The 26,163-nt window shown below is 25.9% G+C and overlaps 2 protein-coding genes across 2 annotated transcripts in view; one reads left to right on the top strand and one right to left on the bottom strand.

Moving 5' to 3' along the window:
* Positions 1-8,873: 8,873 nt before the first annotated feature.
* Positions 8,874-10,364, bottom strand: LOC132917534 (DNA-directed RNA polymerase III subunit RPC7-like). Its single transcript, XM_060978316.1, has 2 exons — positions 10,290-10,364; positions 8,874-9,751 (listed from the first exon to the last, which is right to left on the bottom strand). The coding sequence occupies exon 2, from the start codon at positions 9,685-9,687 to the stop codon at positions 8,917-8,919; it is 771 nt and encodes a 256-aa protein (XP_060834299.1). The 5' UTR covers positions 9,688-9,751; positions 10,290-10,364; the 3' UTR covers positions 8,874-8,916.
* A 1,742-nt stretch (positions 10,365-12,106) lies between these two features.
* Positions 12,107-26,163, top strand: part of LOC132918315 (lysine-specific histone demethylase 1A) — a 355,564-nt gene continuing 341,507 nt past the window's right edge. Inside the window, exons 1-12 of the mRNA XM_060979491.1 lie at positions 12,107-12,277; positions 12,432-12,551; positions 12,614-12,758; positions 13,130-13,263; positions 13,370-13,531; positions 13,616-13,732; positions 13,793-13,984; positions 14,055-14,200; positions 14,711-14,801; positions 14,873-15,004; positions 15,102-15,175; positions 16,156-16,304. Coding sequence (XP_060835474.1) covers positions 12,516-12,551; positions 12,614-12,758; positions 13,130-13,263; positions 13,370-13,531; positions 13,616-13,732; positions 13,793-13,984; positions 14,055-14,200; positions 14,711-14,801; positions 14,873-15,004; positions 15,102-15,175; positions 16,156-16,304 — 1,378 coding nt within the window. The 5' untranslated portion in view covers positions 12,107-12,277; positions 12,432-12,515. The remainder of the gene's footprint in view (positions 12,278-12,431; positions 12,552-12,613; positions 12,759-13,129; positions 13,264-13,369; positions 13,532-13,615; positions 13,733-13,792; positions 13,985-14,054; positions 14,201-14,710; positions 14,802-14,872; positions 15,005-15,101; positions 15,176-16,155; positions 16,305-26,163) is intronic.

Here is a 26,163-nt window from a genome sequence, read left to right as displayed (position 1 = left end):
AGTGTAATATTTGTAATATTTTTGTTTTAAACAATCCGGAAAGAAATATTGCGTTGACAATTGACATCCGTCATCCATCATCCACAGGATATATTAATAGATATTAGGTAGGTACCTACTTATATTAATATTATTAGTATATTACTTATAATTTTGACGTTGTAATAAATGTATGTCAAAAATTATAGTACAAAATGCATAAAAATGTATTTATTTAATAAAAATTTGATTTCATTTTAATTTTAATTTTGAAGCTTATTGATTCTTTATTAATACAATTTGCCAATGAAACATTTTTTTAAAAATTTTTTAAAAGGTTCTCAAAGATTTTAATCCCTAGTTATAAAAATGTAAAATATTAAAAATTTAAAATGCCCATAAGTCATTGTAAAATAAATATATCAATAAAAGCCTACGTGATGCCCTAGATAATACGGAGACAACACATACTGGTATGAGGTCCTCTCCTCTTAATCATATTTATAACTTATTATATAATGAGTAATGACTTATACAAAATCTTTTTATATATCTATTCTATATGTAGGTATCTATCATAATATTATTTTTGCTGTGGATTGGTCTGCTATACTATAATATGTTGGTCAACTAAATTTGTTTATGTATTTTTATGGTATATAGGACTTATTGAAAAATCCAGTGAATCTAGTTGTTTATATAATGTTTATGAAAATGAAATTCCGAACAGTTTAAATTAGGGAAGAGGAACCTACATTATAACTTATAGCTAAACGTATACTGTATACAGTTAAACTGGCTGACAATGCTATTTTTTTGCACCGAACTTGTTATATAATTATAATAATAAATTAATAAACGAGAAAACTCGTTTTGGTTATCTGCTTTTGAAACCGAACCTATAGAGTAGGTACCAATATTAATAATGTATAATAAAATAAATAATATATTGTACCAAATAAAATAAAATCTTGAATGCTAGTTGAATGATATTTCAATCGTTTTTGGATGGTTGTCATACATATATTACCTATTTACAGTGGCGGCTCGTAGTAGTTTAGCACAGGAGTGCTATGAAAAATTTAAGAACTATAATACATCATACAAAAAATTAAAATGATATAATAATAATACAAAATTAAACATGTCGTTATCGTCCGATTTGAGCGACAATATTCGCCGCACATCATAAGCTTTTATAGCTGCCGCGCCGTCGTGATATTATTACTTGTATAATATTACCTACAGTTATACGGGAAACTGGTATTTTTATGTGCGATTCATAATGTCGCACAAGCTGTGGCGTTGCATAGGTGTATATAGTTATCCATATACGATATACCCGTATCATAACATCGCGAGTTCGTAACGATATATTATAATAAACTATGAAAATAATTAAAAATATATTTAGTTGTTAATTTGTTAATGTATAATAAACTAGGTATATACTAAAATATGTACCTATTTATTTTGTAAATATATTTGTACTATAAATTGTTTATTTCTGACATAAGCATATTTATAGTATTTATACTGAATTTTTTTTACGCACATTTTTTAATAATAATTGTAATGAATAATGATAATAATATTATTTTATATTTTTATTCAATGAAAAAATAGAATAATAAGATTTTCAAACAGAAGCTTAATAAATTATGAATCTCCTCAAAATCCAATGATTGTGCAAAAAGGAATAGCGAAATACCAAACTATAAGGATCCTATATTATATTATATTAAATTAAAGTTGATTATACACTAGTAACTACTAAACTTATATGAATTTATCTATTAGATACAGTATTACGTAAGATTAATGATTAGAACAACATAAAATAGTATACTATACTGATTATACATTTATACATTATTTCTTTAATTTGCATTTTATATAATATATTGTACGTACCTATATTGAGACAATTAAAATTATCACACATTTATAATGTATAGCTTTTATTAATTATTAACCTATATAACTAATAATAATAATTTTAATAAACCTTTACAGTTAATTGTCATTAAAAATCAATACAAAACAAAATATAGCTACTAAAAGAAACATTAATAAATCATATCAATAATATGTCCGTGTACTTATATAATATGTGCAAACAAGTAAAAACAAAATGTATTTTAGATAATATATAAAAATATAAAATAATTAATATAGGTAAACATAAATCATTATATATACTTTTCTGATTTCTCTTTCTTGCTTTTTGATGCGCAAATGTGTTATAATAGTATCATTAAATTTTGATTTTTAAAACCAATTTTGCTTCAATGCTAAATAGTAAGTACTGCTAATGCATTCAGCCTTTCTTCCTTTATGGTTGGCCACAAATAGGATTTTACACTTTTAAGAACGGAAATGTTCTCTTGTCTGAGCAAGATCTAAATTTGGAAAAACATACAATCTAGTTCTTTGGTTTTGATAGAAAGAACAAATTTTACATTTTTATCTATATAGATTCATTTCGAAAAAAGAATACACTCATCTACAAGTAAGTACAATATCGCCCGATACCTTGCTCCAGCTTACAATATTTACAATTATTACATAGTACAATTATTGATAGTTTAAATTAGCATAACATTTTTATTGAAAATATTTAACGCATCATTAATAGACAGACTATTAAAATGTTTGCTCTAATATTCGCTGAATTTAACCTGTTATAATCTTTTTAATTGTAGTTGGATTAAAAGAAGCATACAGCAGATAGCATATTGGACGAGTACCAAGGTATACTATTTACTATTTAGAGATTTTATTGTTTTGCAAGGAATTTACATCTGTTAAAATATAATTATATAGGTACGTATAATATTTTGAGATTGAGACCGAAGAAGCGTTTCCAGTCTCCACTCAGCATATTGCTTATTATTACATGATACAATTAATAACAATGTAAATATTTATTGTAAAACTTAATATTATTTGTGTATATAATAATTTGAAATGTCCCTAAATCCGTAGTTGTGTTGTGTAGAATGCAGCGTACACTGCTTATACCTTAATCCGGGTCTGATATAGTAACCAAGTTACCTTGCTACACCTTGTTTTTAATAAAATGTACCTAGATAAGATGACGTAGTACCCACTACCCACACATGTGTTGTCTCTCTTACTAACGTACATAATAAAATATTTAAGTTCAGCAAATTACATTTTGTGATATTAGCTTTAATATTAGAGTAAATTTACCGTTTATCAAATTTAAAGGTAAGAATATTATCTAGACAATGTGATGTGTTTTTATTGATATTATTATTTCAAAGTGAGTTATGAATATTTAAAGGTTGTAATATTTTACATATAGTTGCCTATAACTCACTTTAAAACGATAATATCAATAAAAACAACATTTCATAAAGTATAGTAGACAATTACTAGATTATTAAATTGATAATAAATTATTTTTTAAGTTTAAAGTTATTTTTGTTATCTTAGATTCTGAACGGAATGATGAATATATTGATTTTACAATGATGTGTGTTTTTTATTTTTACTTTCTTGATTTTTAATCAAGTAAGTATGGTAATTGAAATGAAAAAAGTCTGAATTTTTAAAACTTCAAGAATTTTTGTTAAATAAGAAAATGATAAAAATGTAACTCAGTAGTCAGTTGTAATAAGTAGGTGGATAATTAAGCTAGCTTTAACATAAAATATTAGAGATCCGATATCACACCCAAGCGGTATAACGATTTGAATTCAAACGTCGACGTGAACAGTCCCAAAATTTCTATTTTTAACTTTTCTCCAAAACTGTTATAGCTAAAAAGTTGGTTGATAGCTCATTAATAATAGATTATCAAGTAGATACAAAATGTGCGATTAAAAATTTTCAAAAAATAATTATTTATTTTTCACAGTTAAAAAAATAGTTATTTTTTGCTAGATTTTCATTTAGCGTGGTAGATTACTGAAACTGGAGAACAGATTTTGTTATTTAGGGTCTTGTTAGATTCACAATACATTGGCTAGGAGAAATGCTGTGAAGATTTTCAGTACTTTATCTTCAATTGTTAACTCACTATAAAGCTATAAAGCTGAAAAACATAAAAAAAAATACCCAATAAAATGTGTAAATTTTTTTTGAAGTTCTGTAGTGAATTAACATTTTATTTAAAGTTCTGAAAATCTTCACTGCACTTCTCCTAACCAATGTAAATCTAACAAGACCACAAACATCAAAATCCGCTCTCCGGTTTCAGAGATCTATCTCACTAAATGAAAATGAAAATAAAATACATTATACATATATATTACATACAATTCTAAAAATTAAAAATCAAGAAAGTTTACATGCCGATCTCTGTTTTGGAAAGCGTTTTTTTTTATTTTTGTGTCTGTCATCACGTTTTGGAGTAGTAATAAAGCTTTGATTTTTGACTTCATCCCCTCTTTGAAAAGGAAATTGAATCTAGTTGGTACTTTGGGGGTCAAAAGTTCCAATAATTTTTAAATGCATCAGGAAAAGCCCTAAAAAAGTAACGGAAAAACGGGAATTTTTACGCATAACCAGTTTTTGGCAAAATCAATTTTTTTATTTTGCTGTAACGATTAAATTTTCAAAATATTTAGAATTTTTTAAACTATTTATAGACCATTGAAATTTTCGATTTTTCTACATTTTTTTGTTGAAATGCCGATAAAAAAAAAATTGGCTCTCCAAAATATCTTTGTCGATGTTATTTTTTATGGAGGCATACATTACTTGTGTATTGTTTATGAATTGGTCAATCTTCTCCCGCATCGTTGTTTAAAATTTGTAATATTATCGCATGCAGTTAATTCCCATGTAGTGGTTATTAATAGTTTAATTCAGCGGTTTTCAAACTGTGGTACACGTACCATATTATAACCATATTATGGTGGTACGCGAAGTGCCGTTTTTGGATAACAAAGTAACAAACCCATTCAATTATTTAATTCATATCTTATTTTAAAAAACTAATAAATAAAAGTAATTATACTGTAGTTGTCAACGTTGTAGTATTTTACTGCCTTCTTATAAGAAAAAAAATGTAATTAACTGTAAAATTTGGATTTTGGATTGTTCTATTTTTAGTCATTAGTGGTACGCGACTAATTGATAATATAGGTACCTGAGTATTACGTAAAAAAAAAATTTAGGAACCGCCGGTTAATTGGTCCTCAGTTTTCAAAATAATATATACCCGATTGTTGAGAAAGTTTTTCGTCAGTGAACCTCTGCGAGCTCACTCCAACATAGTAAAATATCAATGCTAAAATAGTCCTGAAACAATTTAATTTTTATTCATATAATCAAGAAATTAATTTGTCGTATTTCGTCATTCGATGCACTAATTTGTCGAAACTGCAATTTATATAATTATATATTTATTAAACCCACCCAAGCCCCCCCTAGTTGCACCTATGAGTTAGTGGCTACCCTTCAGTTTCCTCACTTTTTCTTCCAAAACTTCTTGCTCCCTATACAGTATATAATATACTACAATGGTAATATTTGTACCTTTGAAAATATATTTGAAAATTGTCCTTATTCTCTCAAAACTAGTAAGTGTGGTTACCTTTCCAAACGTATAGTTGAAAATGTGTTAATTTTATTGCATACACAAAACTCCTTAATTTGGTTAATTGTGTCAAAATACGCCTGTGCACTCGCTTCGGTGCTATAACCATTCTGGATTTGGAAAAAATGATTTACTGATCAGCGAATTTATGAGTAATACATTTATTTTATCTCTCAAAGACTAGATTCGTAATACTTTCCTCCAATGCTTTACCCAATAATATTTTCCTTATTGCCTTGTATGTGTTACCGTACCATTATATAAGGTATTGGTAAAAATAAGTTTTATTTTGGTTTAGCGTTTTTCATATTTCCGTTGATCAGCAAAAAGTTCGAATTTATAACTGCATGCTTTTTTTGTAGTTTGAAATCTGAGGAACTAGTGTCTGAAGTAGATATTATTTAGTCCTGACTCCTGAATCATGTGTATGCGTGATAACTGATAAGCAGACGGCATTAGAATGTTAAACGCCTGCTCAGAAAACTATTTTGTAGTCGTACACGAATAGTTGGAGACGCCATCTCCATATGTGTAACTAATCCTTTAAGTTAGTGGTGGGGATGGGAGGGGTAGATTCCTAAAAATGTTTTGTATCAATTTTTTTTTAATTTGATTATTATTTATTGTTTCTATATTCTATTGGTGTTTAAGACTGACTTGAATGATTATTCAATTATATGTGAAACATTATATTTTTGTTTATACCTATTATTATATATTGTATAGACAAAAGTAAAGTTAATACTAATATGTTTATAGACAAATATATTTACCCAAAATATCTAGCGAGGCTGAAGCCCATTAAAGACCTCAGTGGCGCAATTATCGGGAGTGTTGGGTGTGCAATTCACAGAGGCCCCCGGTTTTGAAGGCCCCTAAATTAAAAAACTCATGTACAATATTCCTATATTATAATCTATAATATAAACACATATTATAATATTTGTTTTAATATAATAAATAATTATGTTTTTAATTATTATTGTATTATTGTATTAATTGTACTACACATATCGAATTATTCAAAAATTTATTAATTGTCAATTATTATCATACTATTATTATTATCGTTATTATATTATATTGTAAATTGGACATTGTCCGTATAAAATAAAATAAAATAAAAAGTAAAAATAAGACAAAAACTATCTATCTATAGAATTTTTGTATTACTATCTCATAATAATGAATTGGATACAAACAAAATCATTAATGATTTTGCTGCCGTAAATACAAGAAGAGTTAATTTTTATTTGATTTTATTTAAAAAAAATTTAATTAATTACAATTAATTATGTTAATTAATTAATACTATGACATGTGAGAAAACAATATTTTTCAAAGTTATAATAAGGTATGACTGTTTTTTATTTTTATTATTAGGCAAGGGCCCCGGTCTGTAAATTTTCACATAGGCCCCTTAATCTTTATTATCAAGTTGCGCCACTGAAAGACCTCCCATTAGTTACGCTTAGATATTACCAATTTCATTACTATTAGCATATAAAACAGCTTTTATATCTAGAAATTAATACATTTCATCCTAAAAGCGGGGGGTAACTATTGCAAGATCCTATTGTAGTACCAGGAAGCTGTGAAGTGAGACAAATACAAATTAATACAATTATTTTTCATAAGCTAAAGATTCAAATCGCATGATTATTTATCATTTATGTATTTAGCGGAGAAACTATTTTTATTAGACATGAGATTCAGAACAATGCGTTTCAGTCGTTTTCCGAAACGAGCACCACACCGCAGCAACGCCAGATCGATTGCCATTTCTAGAACTATATACTGACAAGGTGACAAACCAGGAGAACAATCGTCACTACTATATCCAAAACTCAGCATGTGTCACAGTAAATAAAATATAAAATTTCTATCTTTATTATAGGTAAGTGTTGTTCATTTATTTATCAAACTTATCATTACCGAAGTAGACTTTCGATAAAGTGTACTTCGTCGTTAAATTTTTCTGAGTCCATCTTTTCCGAGATTAGCTTATAGTGACTACACTAATAAGGTGAGATAGTACAAGTATGAAAAATGAATAAAAAGACCTAACCTATCGTAATTACGAAGTTTTGTTAATTTTTAGTTATTACTTTTTTTTACATGTTATTGTTTGGTGGCATTTGTTGGAACATTTAACATTTTTTTTTAAGACAAAATCGCCGATCGGTGTTCCTATAGTAATTACTAAGAAGCGGATGTTTATTGTCCATTAATTATGTTTTTTAATAACATTTAAATTAATGTGGAGTAAGATGGAAATTTGTTTCATCACTCAAAGAATTCAAATTTATCAATTTAATTTTGCATATTTGTTCGATTTTTACTTATTTTATCATATTTCTATATTCATCAAGATTTTAGTGCATATTTGAGGGTTTTCGTATCATATTAACGGACTTGGCACGACTAACATTAATATATCAATATGTCCCGCGGCTGTAGGCCTATATGTAATATTTGCACCAACCGGGAATAGCCGTTATTCATCCGTATTGGTACTTGGTTTCTAATATATACCCAAAAACAGCAGTTTGCAAATATCTTTTTTAATTTTAATAATAATAAATTTAATTTTTTAAATTATTAATAATTTATTATTTAAAATTTTTAATAAATAAAAAAATGTTATTGATGCATATTTTTAATTTTTTAGAGCATAAACATCCATTCCCTAGTAATTACCTATATTTACTTATATATTTAAATAATAATGGTTTTTTTTTTTGTAAAATGGCATTAAATAATTAATAAGAAAATAGTTGAATTTTTAAAATAATACAAAATGTTTCATATTTATTATTTGCCACTTTAAAATAAGTACTTAACTAAATGTTTATGCGGATAGTAAAATTACATAAAAATTAAATTCTTTAAACATTTGATAAAATGTCTTACTTGATATAAATATGTTTATTGATAGCACAAACTGTACAAAAAAATATTAGATAAAAATTACTTGATATATTATTTAAAGTTTTTTATTCATACAAAATACTAATATATTAATTGAAATGTTATAGATACAATTAAATATTTAACATAACTTCTACAGTTGATCTGATTTTTTAATATTTATTGTTAAACTTAAATCAATTATAATAAATCATATTGAAATATAAATTAGCATTAGCTATGATGTTATTTAAAAAAAAAATTAATATTATTACAATATAGGTAATGAAGTTTTGGATTTATTGCATTAATAATTTAATCCACAGCCTGATTTGATGAAAAATATAGCCAACTAAATATATAATAGAAAAATAGTTTTTATATTGGGTAACTAAATAGTATAACAAAAAGATAATAAGCATTAACTTTTATTGAAAATATAATTTACAATATAATTAATAAATTGCATCATTATCGTCCAGACCATCATCATCATCATCAAGATAGCCTTCGCCATTATCAAAATAGTTTTTATTGTAATCTGTACCATCATCTAATTCATCATCTACATCACTTTCAAATTCTTCTTCAATGTCTTTAGGCTGTTCATCTTTATCTTCATCCTCTTTCTTTTTTGGCTCTTCACTGTCTTCTACATCAATGTCTTCTTCTTCATCAAGTTCTTTGACAACACTTTCATTAATTAAAAGTGATGTTGTAGGATTTTCAGTTTTTGCCTTCTTTTTGTTAGCAGGACAAAGGAAATCATCAATTTTATTTTTTTTAGCAGAAACAATTTCTTGCAATGACAAATAATCATGATTAGTGATCTCAGATTTTAACTTTTCCATCCATTGTTTATCAGTTAATGGTTTTTCGTCCTGTGAACTTTTTTTTTTTTTCGGTAACAAAGATGGTGGAAAATAGTTATGATTTTCTATAGATTTAAGGTATGACCAAGGAGTTGTAAACTCTTCTTTAGAAATAAATGATGCAGCATTATTAAAATGCTTGGCTAACTTCTTTTCAAATGCTATCAGGTCATCATCTTCACTGTCTTCTTCAATTTCAGTAACTGTTGCTCTCAAAGGGGGAAAGAGTTCTGGGGCTTTAAAATCAAGTGGATCGTCTACTTCTAATTTGTCAGGACCAATGGATATATGTGGGCGACCAACATTATTACCACCTCCTCGTCCTCCTCTCTTTCCCCTTGATGCACCAGCCATTAAATTAACACTTTTCTAAGCTTTTATTTGTAGTTGATATTTTTTGTTTATGTGGCAAAGCTTCCTGGTAAAAAATAAATAAAAAAATACTAATAAATACATTAAGCTATAAAAATTAAGTTAAACTTTGATTTCTACAGGGGAATGTTATGGTGAGAACTAAGAAATATTGATTAAATTTTTTTTATATTTGTATAAGATAATAATATATTTCTATGAAATATTAAAGATTTTAATGTTTGGAGTATCGTGTTCAAATATAACCTATATTATAAAATTGTTAATTTCGAGAAATACGATCATACTTTACTCGCATATGCTAGGTAAGTTTTGCTATTATTATGTAGTATAAAATAAATGAATAACATAATATTTAGTTAGTACAATGGATAATGGCATATGTCATATTGAAATTTAATAAAACTGCATTTATAGACAAATATAAAAAAGTATGACAAATTGGATGATTGTAAAAATACAACAGTTTCATAAATTATTTAATTAAAAAAAAGGAGCGTGTATTTTGGTAGAATCCATAAAATATTTCTTGATTATCTTAATTTACTTTATATAACTTCCATAAAACATAAATAAATACTTACAGGGTCATAAATGACTTTTACAACCAAAGAACAGCTAGGGCAAGTAGCATCAGTTTCTCCAGATTCTAATTCTTCCTAAAAGAAAATTATCATCTTAAGTAATTCAAAATATACAAGATAACATTGAGAAATATATAAAAATACTTTATATTTTAACAAAAAAAGATAAATCGTAATAATCTTAAATGAATTAATATTTTTAATTATCTTAACGGGAGATAAGTTTTATGATATAGAATTTACGCTGTACTGAACAAATGTTGTATTGTACTTAATACAACTGTTATGCTTAATAAAAAGTACTTATTTTAACTTTTGAAATATATACTCTATTGAAAATTTCAAAATAAGAATCATATTCGGTGATAACCACTATATGTTGTACAGTAGCCAGGCAACAACCGATTGTTATCGCCACTGAGTTAACCATATGTACGGAGTACTCTTATTTTGTAGTAATTTCCTGGGGCACAAGTGGTCGACCAACTACGGTTATTGATTTAAATAGATGTACGGATTGTGAAATTATATAAAATATTAATGAACATAGAAGTTTTAAGGGAAATTTTTTTACGGTTAAGAGTATCAACTTTATAAGGTAAATTATTAAAATTTTGACGGCATTACACATTAATAATTTAAAATATTGTGGCAAGAGAATGTACTGCAAAAATCATATTAGTGTAAAACTGTTTCTACTTTCCATAAATAATAATAAAAAAATAAATATAACAGTACATGCCACGTACTAACAATGTAGTATTTACTAATTAGTATGGTTTATACATTATCCATGAATATATTATATTTATAAAAAAAATTCTTTACTTTTGTTATTTGAAAACGATCTCCACATGGACATGGATAATAATACATTTCATCATCTTCATCATATTCAAAATCTTCTATTTCAACTTCGTCGTGATAAATGGACATTTGAAGAGATTATCTGTAAATATAATTTTCAACTAATACAGTTAAATTTATTAAATTAAATTAGGTACTAGATACCTATTATTACTAGAATTTATAGTAAACCTAGTTTCACTATCAGCACAATAACACTAATAATAAAAAATAAGTTTTAATTTACTCACAGCTTACAGGTATTTATTGAATGATATTTAAAAATCTTGCTATATTATATTTTATCAAGTAATTATTAGTAAAATATTTTGACTCTTAGTTCTTACCATAACGACATACTCGGCAAAACGTTAAATTCGTAGTTCGTGCTATCAGCTTGAAGCTTCTTGTAAATTGAAATTCAAACACGTTTTTGATAGGTATATACAAAATAACCTAACATTTATCAAGACGCTATCATTAAAATTTTAAATAGTGATATCACATAATCAGATTTATCACCTGTGTAAACCTGATACTGCTGTTATTCTGTGATATTGTAATTTCAAATTTGTTTGAATTGAATTATCTATCTATTAAATCTATTTAAATTTGGTCTAAATGCTTAGAAAAATTATTTTTTTAAATTATATTTATACAGATGGATCTAATATAAAAAGGAATGAAAAGTAAACATTTTTTAGTTTCCCGCTAAAGGGTTGGTGGTTACAATAAATTATTTATTGATTATAATATGAATATTTTATGAAAAAGAAATGTATATTATTTTACCATTGTGGGAAATAATTATTAGGAATATTAATTACACGACTAATAATTTTTTGCAGTCTTACAATTATTATAAAATTATAAAAATATTATAGAAGGCTATAGGAATCGTACTTTACCGGATGCTTCTGAAAATTCCCGGCATTTTGTTATCATTATCACAATGAGCGCCAAACTCAATCGCTGCAGCTGTGCTTTTGATTATCTGCGGCAGATGTTTTAAACGTCTTATAGTTCTGTTTCATTTCATTTGAATTTGAAATTTGAATTTTCTCATCGTTTTACTGCATTTTTGTAAACTGTCCCTTAATAGAAATTGTTCTTTAAGTTGATAATTTATTGAATATTTCTTGGTATGTGTATTTTTTTTGTATATTATATTTAAGTAAAATATTTTTTTGAAAAATTTAATTAATAAATGTAGACAAATAATGTCTGTAATTTAAATTAGTAGCTATTTAAAAACTCTTACACCAATGTAATTATTTTATTATTTTTTTTATTTAGAATTCATAATATACTGTATCTGCAATCAATTCAGTTGTGTTGTATAATTGTGAACTCAGTTGATATATATTTTAAGTAATAATCATGAGTGCATTGATTAATCGTCGTAAGCGAATTCGAGTAAGTTAAAATATTTGGTTTTGTTTAGAGCATTATTAATTATCTCGAGCTTTGTATATTAGTTAAATTCAGGTGCACCCAATGAAGATGATGCTTCTCCCAATGTGACCGATAGTGCTCCTGACAATAATGTATCTGAGGATAATGCAACACCAATGAAAGAGGAAAATGATTTTGAATTGGACTCCGAACAAGATGATCCAACAGGTAAAACTAATTTGTCAACCACCAAACAACGATATATTATATAATGATTAATGGTAAATTTTAAGGTATATATATTTTTAATCTCCCGGGTTATATTTATTTATTATCCAACTTAAAAATCTCATAACTCTAAAATGCTATTTCAATGCAAAAACTGAATTGATTTTAAGCCCTCTTGGGCTTTTATAATTAATTTAGTTCTTCAACCTTTAGTTTTTATCAATAGAGTATCTTACCTGAAAATACATTAAATAATTTGGTTAATTATGTATTATTTTTAATTTTTAATTTTTATATTAAATATATTATGTTAAGAAATTTTAATTTAGAACATTATTTATTATATTATATATAAAATACAATTGTATTAGGTTTGGAAGGAGCAGCATTTCATAGTCGTCTACCTTTTGATAAAATGACTTCAAATGAAGCTTACTGTTTTTCGGATGTGGCTCATGGTCCAACACAAACTCAGAAAGTTTTCTTACACATTCGCAATCGATTGGTAAATACTTTATAATAATTATTGTATAAACATTTTTAAAATATTTTAATTAATTTTAGAAAAATTCTAATTAAATTTATTTATCATTATTTTGTTTTACTATTAGTTACAACAATGGTTGGATAATCCAAAACAACAATTACTTCTTGAATCTGCTTTGCCATTAATTGAACCACCTTTTAATACTGATAAAGCTCTTATCCAACGAATTTATGCATACTTGGAGCGTCATGGATTCATAAACTTTGGAGTATTTAAGAGATTAAAAGTAATAAAATAATAAGATTTAACATTGGTTTAATGTTATAGCATATTAAAAAAAAAATGTTTAATCAATTACTTATGTTTATAGCCTCTACCAGTAAAGAAAATAGGAAAAGCTATTGTTATTGGTGCTGGTATTGCTGGATTAGCTGCTGCTCAACAAATGCAACAATTTGGCATGGAAGTTATAGTTTTAGAAGCAAGGGTACTAAAATAACACATTCATTTAATTTTAATTTTATGCATAAATAATTACTTAATTTAGGATCGAGTTGGTGGGCGCATAGCTACTTTTCGTAAGAATAGTTATGTTGCTGATTTGGGTGCGATGGTAGTTACTGGTCTTGGGGGAAATCCAGTTACAGTACTATCTAAACAAATCAACATGGAACTTCATCGTATACGCCAAAAATGTCCTCTATATGAACCTGGAAAAGTAAATGCATTGGTATCTACTGTAAGTTAAAAGATTATTAGTTAAATTATTAAATATATCACATTTTAATACAATATATTTTGTATTATAGCAAGTTCCTAAAGAAAAAGATGAAATGGTTGAGAGAGAATTTAATCGTCTTCTGGAAGCTACTAGTTATTTATCTCATCATTTGGATTTCAATTACTGTGATGGAAAACCTGTTTCTCTAGGTCATGCTTTAGAATGGGTTATAAAGTTTGTATTTTTCACTTAATTACAAATTTCTTTATTAATATTAAAACTGGAGATAAATTATAATTGTATTTCAACTTTAGAAAAAATTATGTTCTATTATAAATTTTTATATATTGTAAGGTATATTAAAAAAATATTTTCTGATGTGATTTGGTTAATATTTACAGTCATATTACAAATTTATTACAAATTAAATATATTTAATGAAACTTTAAATTTTTAAATCTTCAAAGTGTTTAAAAAATAAACAAAAAATTATATTATTTAAACACAAAAGTTATAAATATTAATTCTCATAAAATATTCTATATAATATTATAATATATAGTTTATTTCAGTTTTAGTAAATTGTTTTAGTATAATGTTCCATTATATTTGCTATTAAATCCTAATTTGTTTAAAAATAAAGTATGTAAATTTATTTTTTAAACTTTTTGCTATAATTCAAATTTAAAATGTTTATTGAATATTATGGTTTATCATTAATTTTCTACATTTTGTATGTGATAGATTACAAGAGAAACATGTTAAAGAAAAGTTGATTCAATACATGAAAAATGTTGTAGCTTTACAAGAACGACTGAAAACAAATTATAAAAAGGTATATTCAATATTAATATAATTGTTATGTTATTTTTACTTATACTGTCAAATTGGGATCATTTTGTTTAGTTACTTCAAGTGGAAGAAACTTTAAAAGATTTATCTGCGCAACAAAAAGAAAATGCTGAAGAAAAAGCTAATGATGCTAGTTCAAATTTTGCGTACCTTGCTGCTACAAGAGAGATGGCTCTTAATGTTAAAGTAAGCTTAAATCATATCTAAATTATTAATTAGTTTGTAAAGTAAGATAATAGATATCATTGTGATTATATTTAAATTTATGCATATATTTTTGTAGCAATGGGATGAGTTAATAGAAGAAAAGAATGAAATCGAAGAAAAACTAAAGGAGATGGAAGCATCTCCACCAAGGTATATTTATATTAAATTTTTATAACTATTCACATTTGTTCTTTTTAGTTTATTTAGTATAATTTATTTTATTTATTTAAACTTAAATTATAATTATTAAGTTTATGTAAACTATATAACATATATCTCATAAGTTACAACTATGGCTCAATTAAACTTTGATGCTTTGAAAATTGATTAAATATATATGCAATGTTTCCATATGCGAAGCTTAATAATTTATTTAAAAGGTCGTTTCCTTGGCTATATTTTTTTTAAGCTTTATAAGTATGGATAAAATATAACTTTTATTAAAAACAAACTGGAGTAGTCGTTTTGCTGTATAGTAGGATTAAATATAGCTTGTTCTTAAATAAGTCACGAAAAAACTTTTGGGATTTATTTAACACTTCTTTATTTTAACTAAACTAATAATTATACAAAACCAATATACTTAGCAAAATATTTTAGAAATTCTGCCTACTTAAGTTAAGTAAGAAAAAAGAGTTTTTTTTTTTTTGGGAGGTTGTAGGCCAATTTATATATTGGCCTTCCCTAGCTTTGTTGATTAATATTGGGTTAATTAAACTTTATAATTGCATTCAAAATTATAAGTTTATTGAATATAATTTAAAATTAAATGTTATTTAATTGTAAAATAGTTTCAACATTTTTAAAAATTAGCTTTTTAGAGTATTTTGGATAAAAATTGATAAACCAGTTTACCTATTTATAATGTAACAATCACTACATTTGTCACATTACTGTTCAATGTCAAGTGTTTCATCAATTAATACTAAATATTTATTAGGTTTTAATGAAAAAATTTACCTTTTTTGTTGTTGTTTCATCATAAAGATATTGTTATACTTATATTCATTATCATTAACAAAAGGTTTCAAACATATTTTTTTCATATTTAAATTAATATTTTTTTTTACTAATTTAATTAGTCTATATTTTGTATAAAATAAAATAATTTAAGATGTGTTTTTTTTTAGTGATGTATATCTATCAACTAAAGATCGTCAAATTTTGGACTGGCATTTCGCAAATTTAGAATTTGCCAATGCTACTCCACTTAATAATCTGTCATTAAAACATTGGGATCAAGACGACGACTTTGAATTTACTGGAAATCATCTAACAGGTCAGTGATATTTAATTTTTTATTTAATATTATGGTTAAAATTATTAGTTAATCTTAACACAATTTTAAAGTTGTGCATATTCTTCGGAACTCCTTTCAAATTTGTGAATAGCTTTGTAATAAGAAAAAGTAGTGGATAAAATATAAAAATCTATGATTTGCAGATTTATCTCAAACCATAACTACTTAAATATTTTAATCAATATTTAAATAATTGGTTCTTTTATTTATAAACATGTTATTGGTCTTATGATATCATGTTTTTTGCTCTTTAAGCTTTTTGTTCCTTGATATAGGTATCCGCTCTACATTTAGTATAGAAAATATGTGCTAATCAAATGCTTAAACATTATTATTTTGTTTTACCATTTATTTTATATTATGACAATATAGTATGTAATTTATTTTCAAAATATTTTTGAGAATTTATCTAAATAAATCAATAAAAAAAGGTTAAACAATATCTAGAAGTTACAACCAACTTAATTGTTGGTTATAATTACATCCATAGGCGTTAATATTTCTTAAAAAGTATGAAAAATTAATTAATAACATCTGATGGTTGTATTTTTTATTGTGATGTGCAAACTGCAAAGAAAGTATCTTAATTGATGAATAGAAGAGAAGTAACTTGAGGAATAATCACAATATAGCTGGTATTTTTGTAAATAATTTTGTTATATCTTCCTGAAAGGATTATTAAAGAATATGAAGTATTATTGTCATATTTTACTATCATGTGTGAACAGTACCTATATAAGTATTTTAATATAATATATTAATCAAGTGTGGTTTAATTTTTAATAAATTAAATTGTTGACAAGTAAAGTGAATTACCAAAAGGTATACTATTAATATTCATAGTCTATTAGAGGGGAAGAGGGGCGCTGGGGGTTTCCAACCCTCACAGGGATTGATTATTTAGCAAATAAGAACAGAAAGCTTGATTTCATTTTATATTTTATTTGACTACATACATATATATAATAAACTTTCCACTCCTTCACCCCTCCCCAAAAAAGTTGTAAATACTCTACTGGTTGATAGTCTACCAATAAACAAAAGAGAGAACACAATAAGCTCTAAGTTGAATTTGCGTATATTTTATATGTCTTATTCAGAAAAGAAAATGTCCAATTAATTAAATCGATTTGCTCAATTTACTTTATTCACTATAATAATGAATGTTCACTGTTGAAAGAATCGCACTGCATAACAATTTAATGACGTTTTATTTTTTGTTTGGTTCAAATACATTTTTATTATAAGAAAATAAAATGAGTACCAAATATTAATAGGATTGATGAATTTTATATTTTCATTATAAATGTATAGAAGACATTAAATATGTTAATAATAAATGTAGATTTGAAAAAAACACAATATTAAATTTTGATTAGTTGATTGACAATGATAAATGTATAATACATTGTATTAAATAATACAGAAATTAAGATGCAATCTATTAAATATTTAAGTTTATAATGTTTGTAATATATTATGTATATACTATATCATATAGATATAATATTGTGTTATGCATATTTCAAAGAATATAATTTATATAGTTAAACTTACACCTGTTAAGTTTCAACATTTAAACTTGCTTAAGTTCTTTTATTCTACCATGTCAATGAAATAGATCTCATAAATATATAAACATTAAATATTATGTATTGTTAATAAATATTAATAATACTTAGAAGATTAAGGTCATTAAGATTATCTATTCAAATAATATTTGGTTTTTTTTTATTTTTTCATTCAAAAATAATGATATATTTTTCTTATTTAGTATTATTTAATTTAAAAACTATTAGGATTTTTAAATTGCCCTTCAATTGTAGTTTAATTTTTAAAGGGATTGGTTATACAGAATATTGCATGTGCTGTTCTATTTCTCTTTAAACTTGAGCATTTACAAAGGGATTATGAAGTTTTGCCCTGGGCAAAAAACTAAAAAAAAAACTGGGTATACCGTATCCAGTGTTGACAAAGAGATAAAAGAAACCGCCCATGGGTACTTAAAATTACATCTGTCCACATTGAATAGCATTTTTTTTTAACTAGTTTGAACTGAATGAATAATAATTTCTTCTAATCATAAGACCTATTCAAAATATTAAAAAAAATTTTTATCTAGTGTGGTTTGGATTTTAAGATAAATAATAGTTATTACTTATTATGAATAAATTAATATAATAATATATAATTATTAGCCATTAGCCATATTTAATAAATAACTTAAGATAAAAACTTAATGTCATTTAAAATAAATTCTATTTATTGTTAAAATTATTAAACTATGTAAATATTTAAAAATATCTTTTCTTACATTGTTAATTTATTTTAACGATGATGCAAGAAAAAAGTTTTACAAAAGTCACCCTGATAATAGGTATTACTTTTGTTAATGTTTAGTAAAACTGAAGTATATTTGTGTATTCTATTATATTTATTAGTTATTAGTTTATTACTGTACAGTGTACATAGTTACATAATATTATTCTTATTTATTTTAATATACATCCTAGATAAGTAAAATTGAAATGATTTTGATTTTTTCTACTGTTTATAGTTTATTACATATTATAATTCCGCGTATCGCCTACTCAGTAATTTGTATATTTATCGTAATTTGTTTTTAATTAAAATGTGTTTTAACGACAATTATTAATCATGTATGAATATATTATAAGGTAAAAATTGTCTGGATGTTTAAACTTGTGTTGTTTTGATATATTTCATCTTGTTAGGTGTTTTTCGTATTTGAATAACAAATACCATATAATGTAAAAATGTACTGTAAATATACATATCAGTCTTAGCGGGGGTCCGCGTAGAGAAAGTTTTTGTTTAATGAAACGTAATAAAGAGCTTAACATTGACTAATTGTTTAACATTGTCTCAATACACGTTATTTTAAAAACGGTATTTCATATTTTTTTATTGTACACCTCAGAGGTGTTTTTATGACAAATGATCTAGTTTTTCTTTTATAAATTATTTGAGATTACGAAAAATTTTAGACTATACTTAAATATTTATTTTATTCGACGGTTTATAAACTTATCCAAAAATTGAAAAACATAGTTTCACATCATCAGCCGGACAAGATATAAGAACGAAAATGATAGTTCATTAATTCAACATAAAAATTTATGAACTTCAACGGGCAACTAGTAATAAGCTCCAAACAGTTTGTAGTTTATTCGTAGTTAAAAAATGATGCACTAGGTCCATTGACTTTTCTAGCAATTGTAAAATAGGCGTCAATGTTTAGTATAATAAATTCCGTTTTATGATAATGCATACTTTACAAAGTGGTCAAGTTAGTTGATTGTCTGTATACTATCTAGACGGCAGACACTATAGTGCATCATGGTTAAAGCAGAGTACAGATTAACGGCCTATCATTTATCAAGTATTCTGATGTTTTTTTCTTATATAAATATTTTAGTCATGTCCAAAACTGATATCACCAGGTACTCAGTGTGCTCAGATACCTTTAACCTCTATTACGTTATGTATTATAACAAGGAGTTTTCTGAGTGATAATTATCATAATTAACATTTTTTTATGCTATAAATTAATTTATGTCGGATGACCGTATGAGTGGATCACGCCCACCTGTTTTACTGGCTTAATATGTTTTTGATCTATTATCCTGTGTCGAAATAACACTATAATATCATCGGCCAAAATGCTTTTAATTAGAAAAGAAATAATAGGATACAAAAATTAAAAATAATTTACAACAATAATTATGTGTCTAAAACTACTTTTGGATTAAGAACTCATGATTATATTCATGAGATGGCGTATTATATTATGTATAGTATATAATTTGATGTTTTGACACTGTAAAGTATTTTATTTTGAACAAATACAAAAAATTTAGAATTAGTAAGAATTAAGTACACAATATATCCTAGTTAAAACAACCGCGTACTGAAGTATAGGTTATTGATATTTAATATAATGAGTTTAAATTAATTTAATAAATTATTTTATCCATCATAAAACATAGTATGTATGTATACAATTTCAGTATTTAAAGTTATTTATGCGATAAATATATCAAATAATTTATGATATAACTATAATTATCTATAATAATATTAATATATTACTAATTCAAATTTTAAATTACATTTTTAGCATTAGATAATTCTTATGGAGCTCTATTTTTGTTTAACTATATGACAAAGTTTTTAGTTATTTCTATTGTCAGCTATGACCTACATATGTGAAAAAGCGTACGTTCACGTATTTTTAGCATTAATTTACTGAATACAATAGTTTCTTAAAGCGTAAGTAAAATTACAAAAGTATATTAATTATCAGTTTTCCGACCGTCAATTGACATATTTTTTTCGGTTTTTGTTGTAATGAAAATATAATAATATAGATAAATAAAAATATTTTATCTTTATGAATTATTCATTATTTATTATAAATTGTATACATCATCAGAAAAGTAAGTTAAAATAACTAAAATAATAACACTATTATATACATCCAATATATTTTTATATACTTACTTAGCAATTTGTATCTGCTAAAATTGAAAAATAATAATATAATACAAAATATGCTCAAAAAACATCTAGAATCATTATTTGTAGGATTAATTAACTAAAAACTAACATGTTTGTGAATTATTAGTTGTTACCAAGTAGTTCTTAAAAACAGTGATATTTGTAAAAAATATTATAATTCATACCATGTTGTTTTATTTTAAAACTTATTTTCGTTGTCAAAATGCAAAATGTGACTAATTGCCTTCAACCGACTTCCTAATTTGTCAAATGTCACTGTGGAATTACCATGTAATGTGTTTTATATATTATGATGTGTGTGGTATCACCGCCGATATAGCTGATGAATAGGGGCGGTTGGATTAGACATGTTGACATTTCTTTTGCGTACACCTTGATTTTGCAGACTCTGGCGGCGTTTATACTTTTCGGCATCTCGGGTTTCAAAGGGGTCGCGGTTTTCATAAAGGGACACCGACAATGTATGATTATGTGTGTAAGATGAACGTGTTTAACTATAATTATAAAAGGTGCAGGTTTCGATTTAAACATCTTAAAAGACCGCTCAACCTAACCTACATGTCTGTCACCTTACACCGGAAAAATGTCTTTCAATAAATATAAAGATCATTGAATTTATTCTATCTATTGTGTGTAAACAATTCTTTTTTTATAAGAACACTACAACCGACAGATTTTAAAATACATACTATGCACTTAGTTGTTGTATTTTTATTAGAGACGATCGTAATAATGGTACCCCTTTCACGAATACAGTCAGTAATATAGTACATCGAGTGCTCCAAACATTTTGCCTTTAACAGTTTTTAAATTTTAAAGCGTATACTTTAGGCTATATTTTCTTATGTAGTGGTAGTAGTAAAAAAAAATATAAACGCAGTTAAGTTTTTTTTTATTTTAGGCACAAACGTACAACTATTGCGTTAGATTGGCTGAAAAAGAAAAAAATAAAGTAGTAAAAACAAAAAAAAAAAGATAAGACTTCCAAAAAAAAAAAATGTTTAAATCGGCTATTTGTATGCTGGCGCAGGTATATACTTTTAGAGAGGGTTTGCCGAAACCAAAATACGTATTTAATAGAGTTCCGGGTTTTCAGGACGATGTGTACTAAATTTGTGACAAACGATGTGACGTTAATGGAAGTCGTGGGCGGCTTTTTTAATGTTCAGTGTACCTCTACTGTAAATAAGAATTCGGGCACGTTTTCGTAATAAATTGGCAACGGAAAAAAGGAAAAAAAGAGTTTGAGCAAATAAACTAATAAAGTACTGACATTTTATAGAACATTCTGCGAATAAAAGTTATTGTGTATTATATAGTACTATGATAGTATACGAGTATAATATAATGCTATACACATGATAAGTGTAATGAGCTTATAGTATATTGTTTTACTTTCATTGAATTGAAATCGGGTCAGGAGGTCTAATTAAGTCGAGCTGGAAAAAAGCAAACAAAAGAATCCTCCCTGAGGTGAAACAATATTCGCTCGATGTCCAGCTGTTAAAAGTAACATGAATTAGCGTAAAACATAAAGGATATCAATATGATCCGTTGTGCCTGATAAACGATGTTTAATTAAAATTGTCTTTAATTAAATCGTCGTGTCGATCGGTGTCTTATTTTTTTTGTCGACTCATGTTGCCTCTATTTTCATGGAATCTTTTTTAATATCTCCCAATCTTGACGTTTGTTATTAATGTTGATTCAGACTAGCGACTACTAAAACAATATCTTGTGTACAGCCATACAGATTAAAGAGTATACCACCTATACAATACTTAAGGCATAATAGATTATAATATATTACATTTAAATTCAATTTTGAATATTTTTTATGATCTATAATGCAAATCACAGGAATATTATAAAACAAATTTAATTTCGTTGTAACTTGTTTAATAATTTGTGTTGTTTATAATAATTTATGTTATTTTCTTGATAGTTAAAATTATTTTACACTTATAGGTATTGAAAAAACGATAAAAATCGAAGGTTCTTAGCAATAGCCGATAAACATATTTTTTTACGACTTGGAAAGTAATTGCTTTGTTATTTATATATTAACTGAAAGAAAATTTATTGAGTATAGCATGTTTAAAGTATCATTAGAGTTTATCATATATTTATTTAAATTGTCCTTTATATTTGAATATTTAGAGCCTGAATAGTATTAATACAAAATATTTAAAACGAGTTGAATTTTATCATAAAATAATTTTAAATAAATAAGTAATTATAAAAATTACAATTAATACAGTTTACAGTTGTTGTAAATGAATAACGCTAAGTGTTGATTGAAAATTTTCTAAAATTAATTTAATATTTATCTTTATATTTAATTTCCCCTATCTTAACCTTCGTGTTTATGGTCGTTTATTTATAGTTTTGATTTTGTGTTTTAAAAAAATATAAGATTATATTTATTTACTGACAATTTTTATATTTTTATATCTATTGTACATAGCATAGGTACACTATTATGAGTCTCTATAGGTAGTTCTTAGTTTTTAGTTGTTTCTATCTACCTTAGAGATATAGGTAGAAAAAAAATCTACTATCTAATAATAAAGAAATTGGTCCCTCGATGAATCAATCTTGTGTGGTGTTCTTAAAAAGGGCTTAAAGCATATTTATTTATCATCTGTATTGTCTTAACCACAACAGTTTTCGTGACTAGGCGTAACCACATAAACGTGGGGAACGTTTTTTAAGCAGATATTTATGAAAAATGACTAGGATAATCAAGCTCGTTGCAGTTCAATCCCTCCCATTGCTCGAATGAAATAAATATAGTTTATACTTTATAGTTTATTTATATGGATGGGAGTTCTAAATAATTAAATTTTGTGTAAGTATAATATTACTGTTTAATTATTCGTATGAATAGTTTTATTTAGATTTTCAATTAGTTTTTTTTTTTTGAATTCTTATATATTTTATATAATGGTATTATGAGAGAATATGTATACATAATACTCTTTTTATTTAAATTTTTCTTCCATTCGGTTCTATAAAAAATGAATACCTCATTTCTTAGAGATCAATCAAAAAAAACATTTATATTTAGAAAATAAAATATAATAGGTCTGTTGTTACTATTATGAAATTATCTAAACTTAAAAGTTAAGACGTTGATTATATCTTTGCTTACAAATATAATTTAAAATTGATATCAAATAGGTATAATACAAACTATTTGCAATTTGAATTGGTAGGTAGATAGTGCTTTTATTAATATTTTGTTTACGATTAATTGGATTTTTGATATAATTGCAACTTCGAATAACTATCATTTTATTTGTTTGTATGTTTTTTGTAATAGGTATGTATGTAATTACCTATATCTAAATTATTATTGTTTCAAGTATTAAAACTACTGTTTTTTTGTCTTGGACCGGTTTCTTTAAATTAAATATTTTACAACTTGATTGTAAATAATGTACTCCGAAAATATATTTTAAAATTTTTTTTTGAATTGATATAGTGTGATATGGTATGACGAACATAGTATATATTATTGTGGGTATCTATTGCTGTAATTCTGTATAACTTTTATTTACAATTTATTATATAAAATAAACATTATTTAAATTATATTGTTTAAATATTTAGAAAAATGTCCCTTTTAATTTTAAGTATTAAGAAATGAAGTAGATAATATCGTTTTTTATTTATATATTTAATTATTAACTACTTCACATTAGAGTTAATTTGAGACATTTTAAAACCAGTTTCTAATTTTATGTGATGGCATATAAACGATTGAATGTGTGTTGTGGACGACGGGTCATTAGGAGACAAAAATTTGTTTCATTTAAAAAAAAACATATCGTTTCGAATAACACGGTCATCTGATACGATAATCACCAGAAACAATCAGTAAATATTGTCATTTATTTTTTAATTGACAGTAGCGAGTACCATGCATTTGTTTTTTACTACTGTGGTAAATCTGACACTGTAAAGACACTAAAGAGTTTTCCATACAGATGGTTTTTGATTTTGTAATCTTTTCCAATGCTGTTGTCCCGCCATCGCCTATCAGCTATATGAGGGAACTGGAGCGTATTCGTTTTTCTGAAAAAAGTTCCTTCGACTGGCGCCAAAGGCGATAAGAACTCTGTCGGAGTTGATATTTTCAGCGTAGATTTAATATGCTTTCTGAGATTATAAAGTTGTTGGTGATATCCGTCAAAAATGATAAAATATTTTTATATGTGGAAAAGTCCGTCCAAATTTATCAGTTATTAAACTCTTTGACACATTGTATGGTGTACGCACATCCATGAGTCGATAAAACCCATGTTTAATATTTGATAGATGTCAATAGTTTTGATTGGTACTATAGTATTTCTGTATTTCGGAAAAGTCACAGTGCCACACGTACTTTATTTAAAAAATGGGCTAAGATGAATTATAAAGCTAGAAAAAAAATTTATGAATTTCTTTTATGTTTTATTCTTGAAACGGCGGTGAAAATTTCTTGCACAGTATACTAAATAAATTGGATTTGATTAATTTAACTCATATATTATAATATAGACATATAGTAGTCTCGTTTTAAAATAAATAATTTTAAATATAAATATTGTAATACCTAATAATAATAATATACTGCAATGGTAATACCAGTAAAGTATAAAATATTTTCTTAGGCCAGAGTGCTAGACCGTATTCCATAATATACAACAGACGTATACAATACCTCCTCTTCTATACACAATAAAATTCTATTATTACAGCGCTTTTGAAAAATATAAAATAAATCGTAAATGCCGAAATTCGTATACGGCTTACAGATGTTTTCGCCGATACGATGCCGTTACTAATTTTCCCGACGATTTTTGCCGGCGGTGGCGGTCCCTTTGGCTTTCGCGATCACCGTTCGTCACGGTCCGTCGTCGCATTGTATACGGCACGCAATGCACATGTCGTGGCCGGTCGCGCGCGCCGAATCGGCGGATACAGTATTATACTGCAGGTATGAAGTAGGTAGATAGGTCTTGTTGTGCAATTCATACACGCGTGTGGTTAATTTTATTCTCTACATCATTCGAAAAACCGCAGACGCATCCCCAAACCATGATAATAATAATTATTGTTTTCTCCCGACCGCGCGTTTTCTTTGCTGTATACAGGGTGTCTCGCACTGTCACCGTTAGTCATATAACCGCTAACCGTCAATCTGTTTTTACAGTCATACATTTTTGAAAGAATATGGTTTTAGAAATCATAACTGCAGTGTCAAAAAAAAACATAAAAAATATTCGTTTTAGCGCGTTGCATACAAATT

The sequence above is a fragment of the Rhopalosiphum padi genome, chromosome 1 (genome assembly GCF_020882245.1).
Source record: "Rhopalosiphum padi isolate XX-2018 chromosome 1, ASM2088224v1, whole genome shotgun sequence".
NCBI classification, from domain to species: Eukaryota; Metazoa; Arthropoda; class Insecta; order Hemiptera; family Aphididae; genus Rhopalosiphum; species Rhopalosiphum padi.
The sequence above is the reverse complement of the archived record's forward strand: the minus strand, read 5'-3'. Positions and strand labels throughout refer to the sequence as shown.

Excerpts from the sequence above, each read along its gene's own strand:
- LOC132917534 (XM_060978316.1), bottom strand. The coding sequence starts at position 9,687 with ATGGCTGGTGCATCAAGGGGAAAGAGAGGAGGACGAGGAGGTGGTAAT.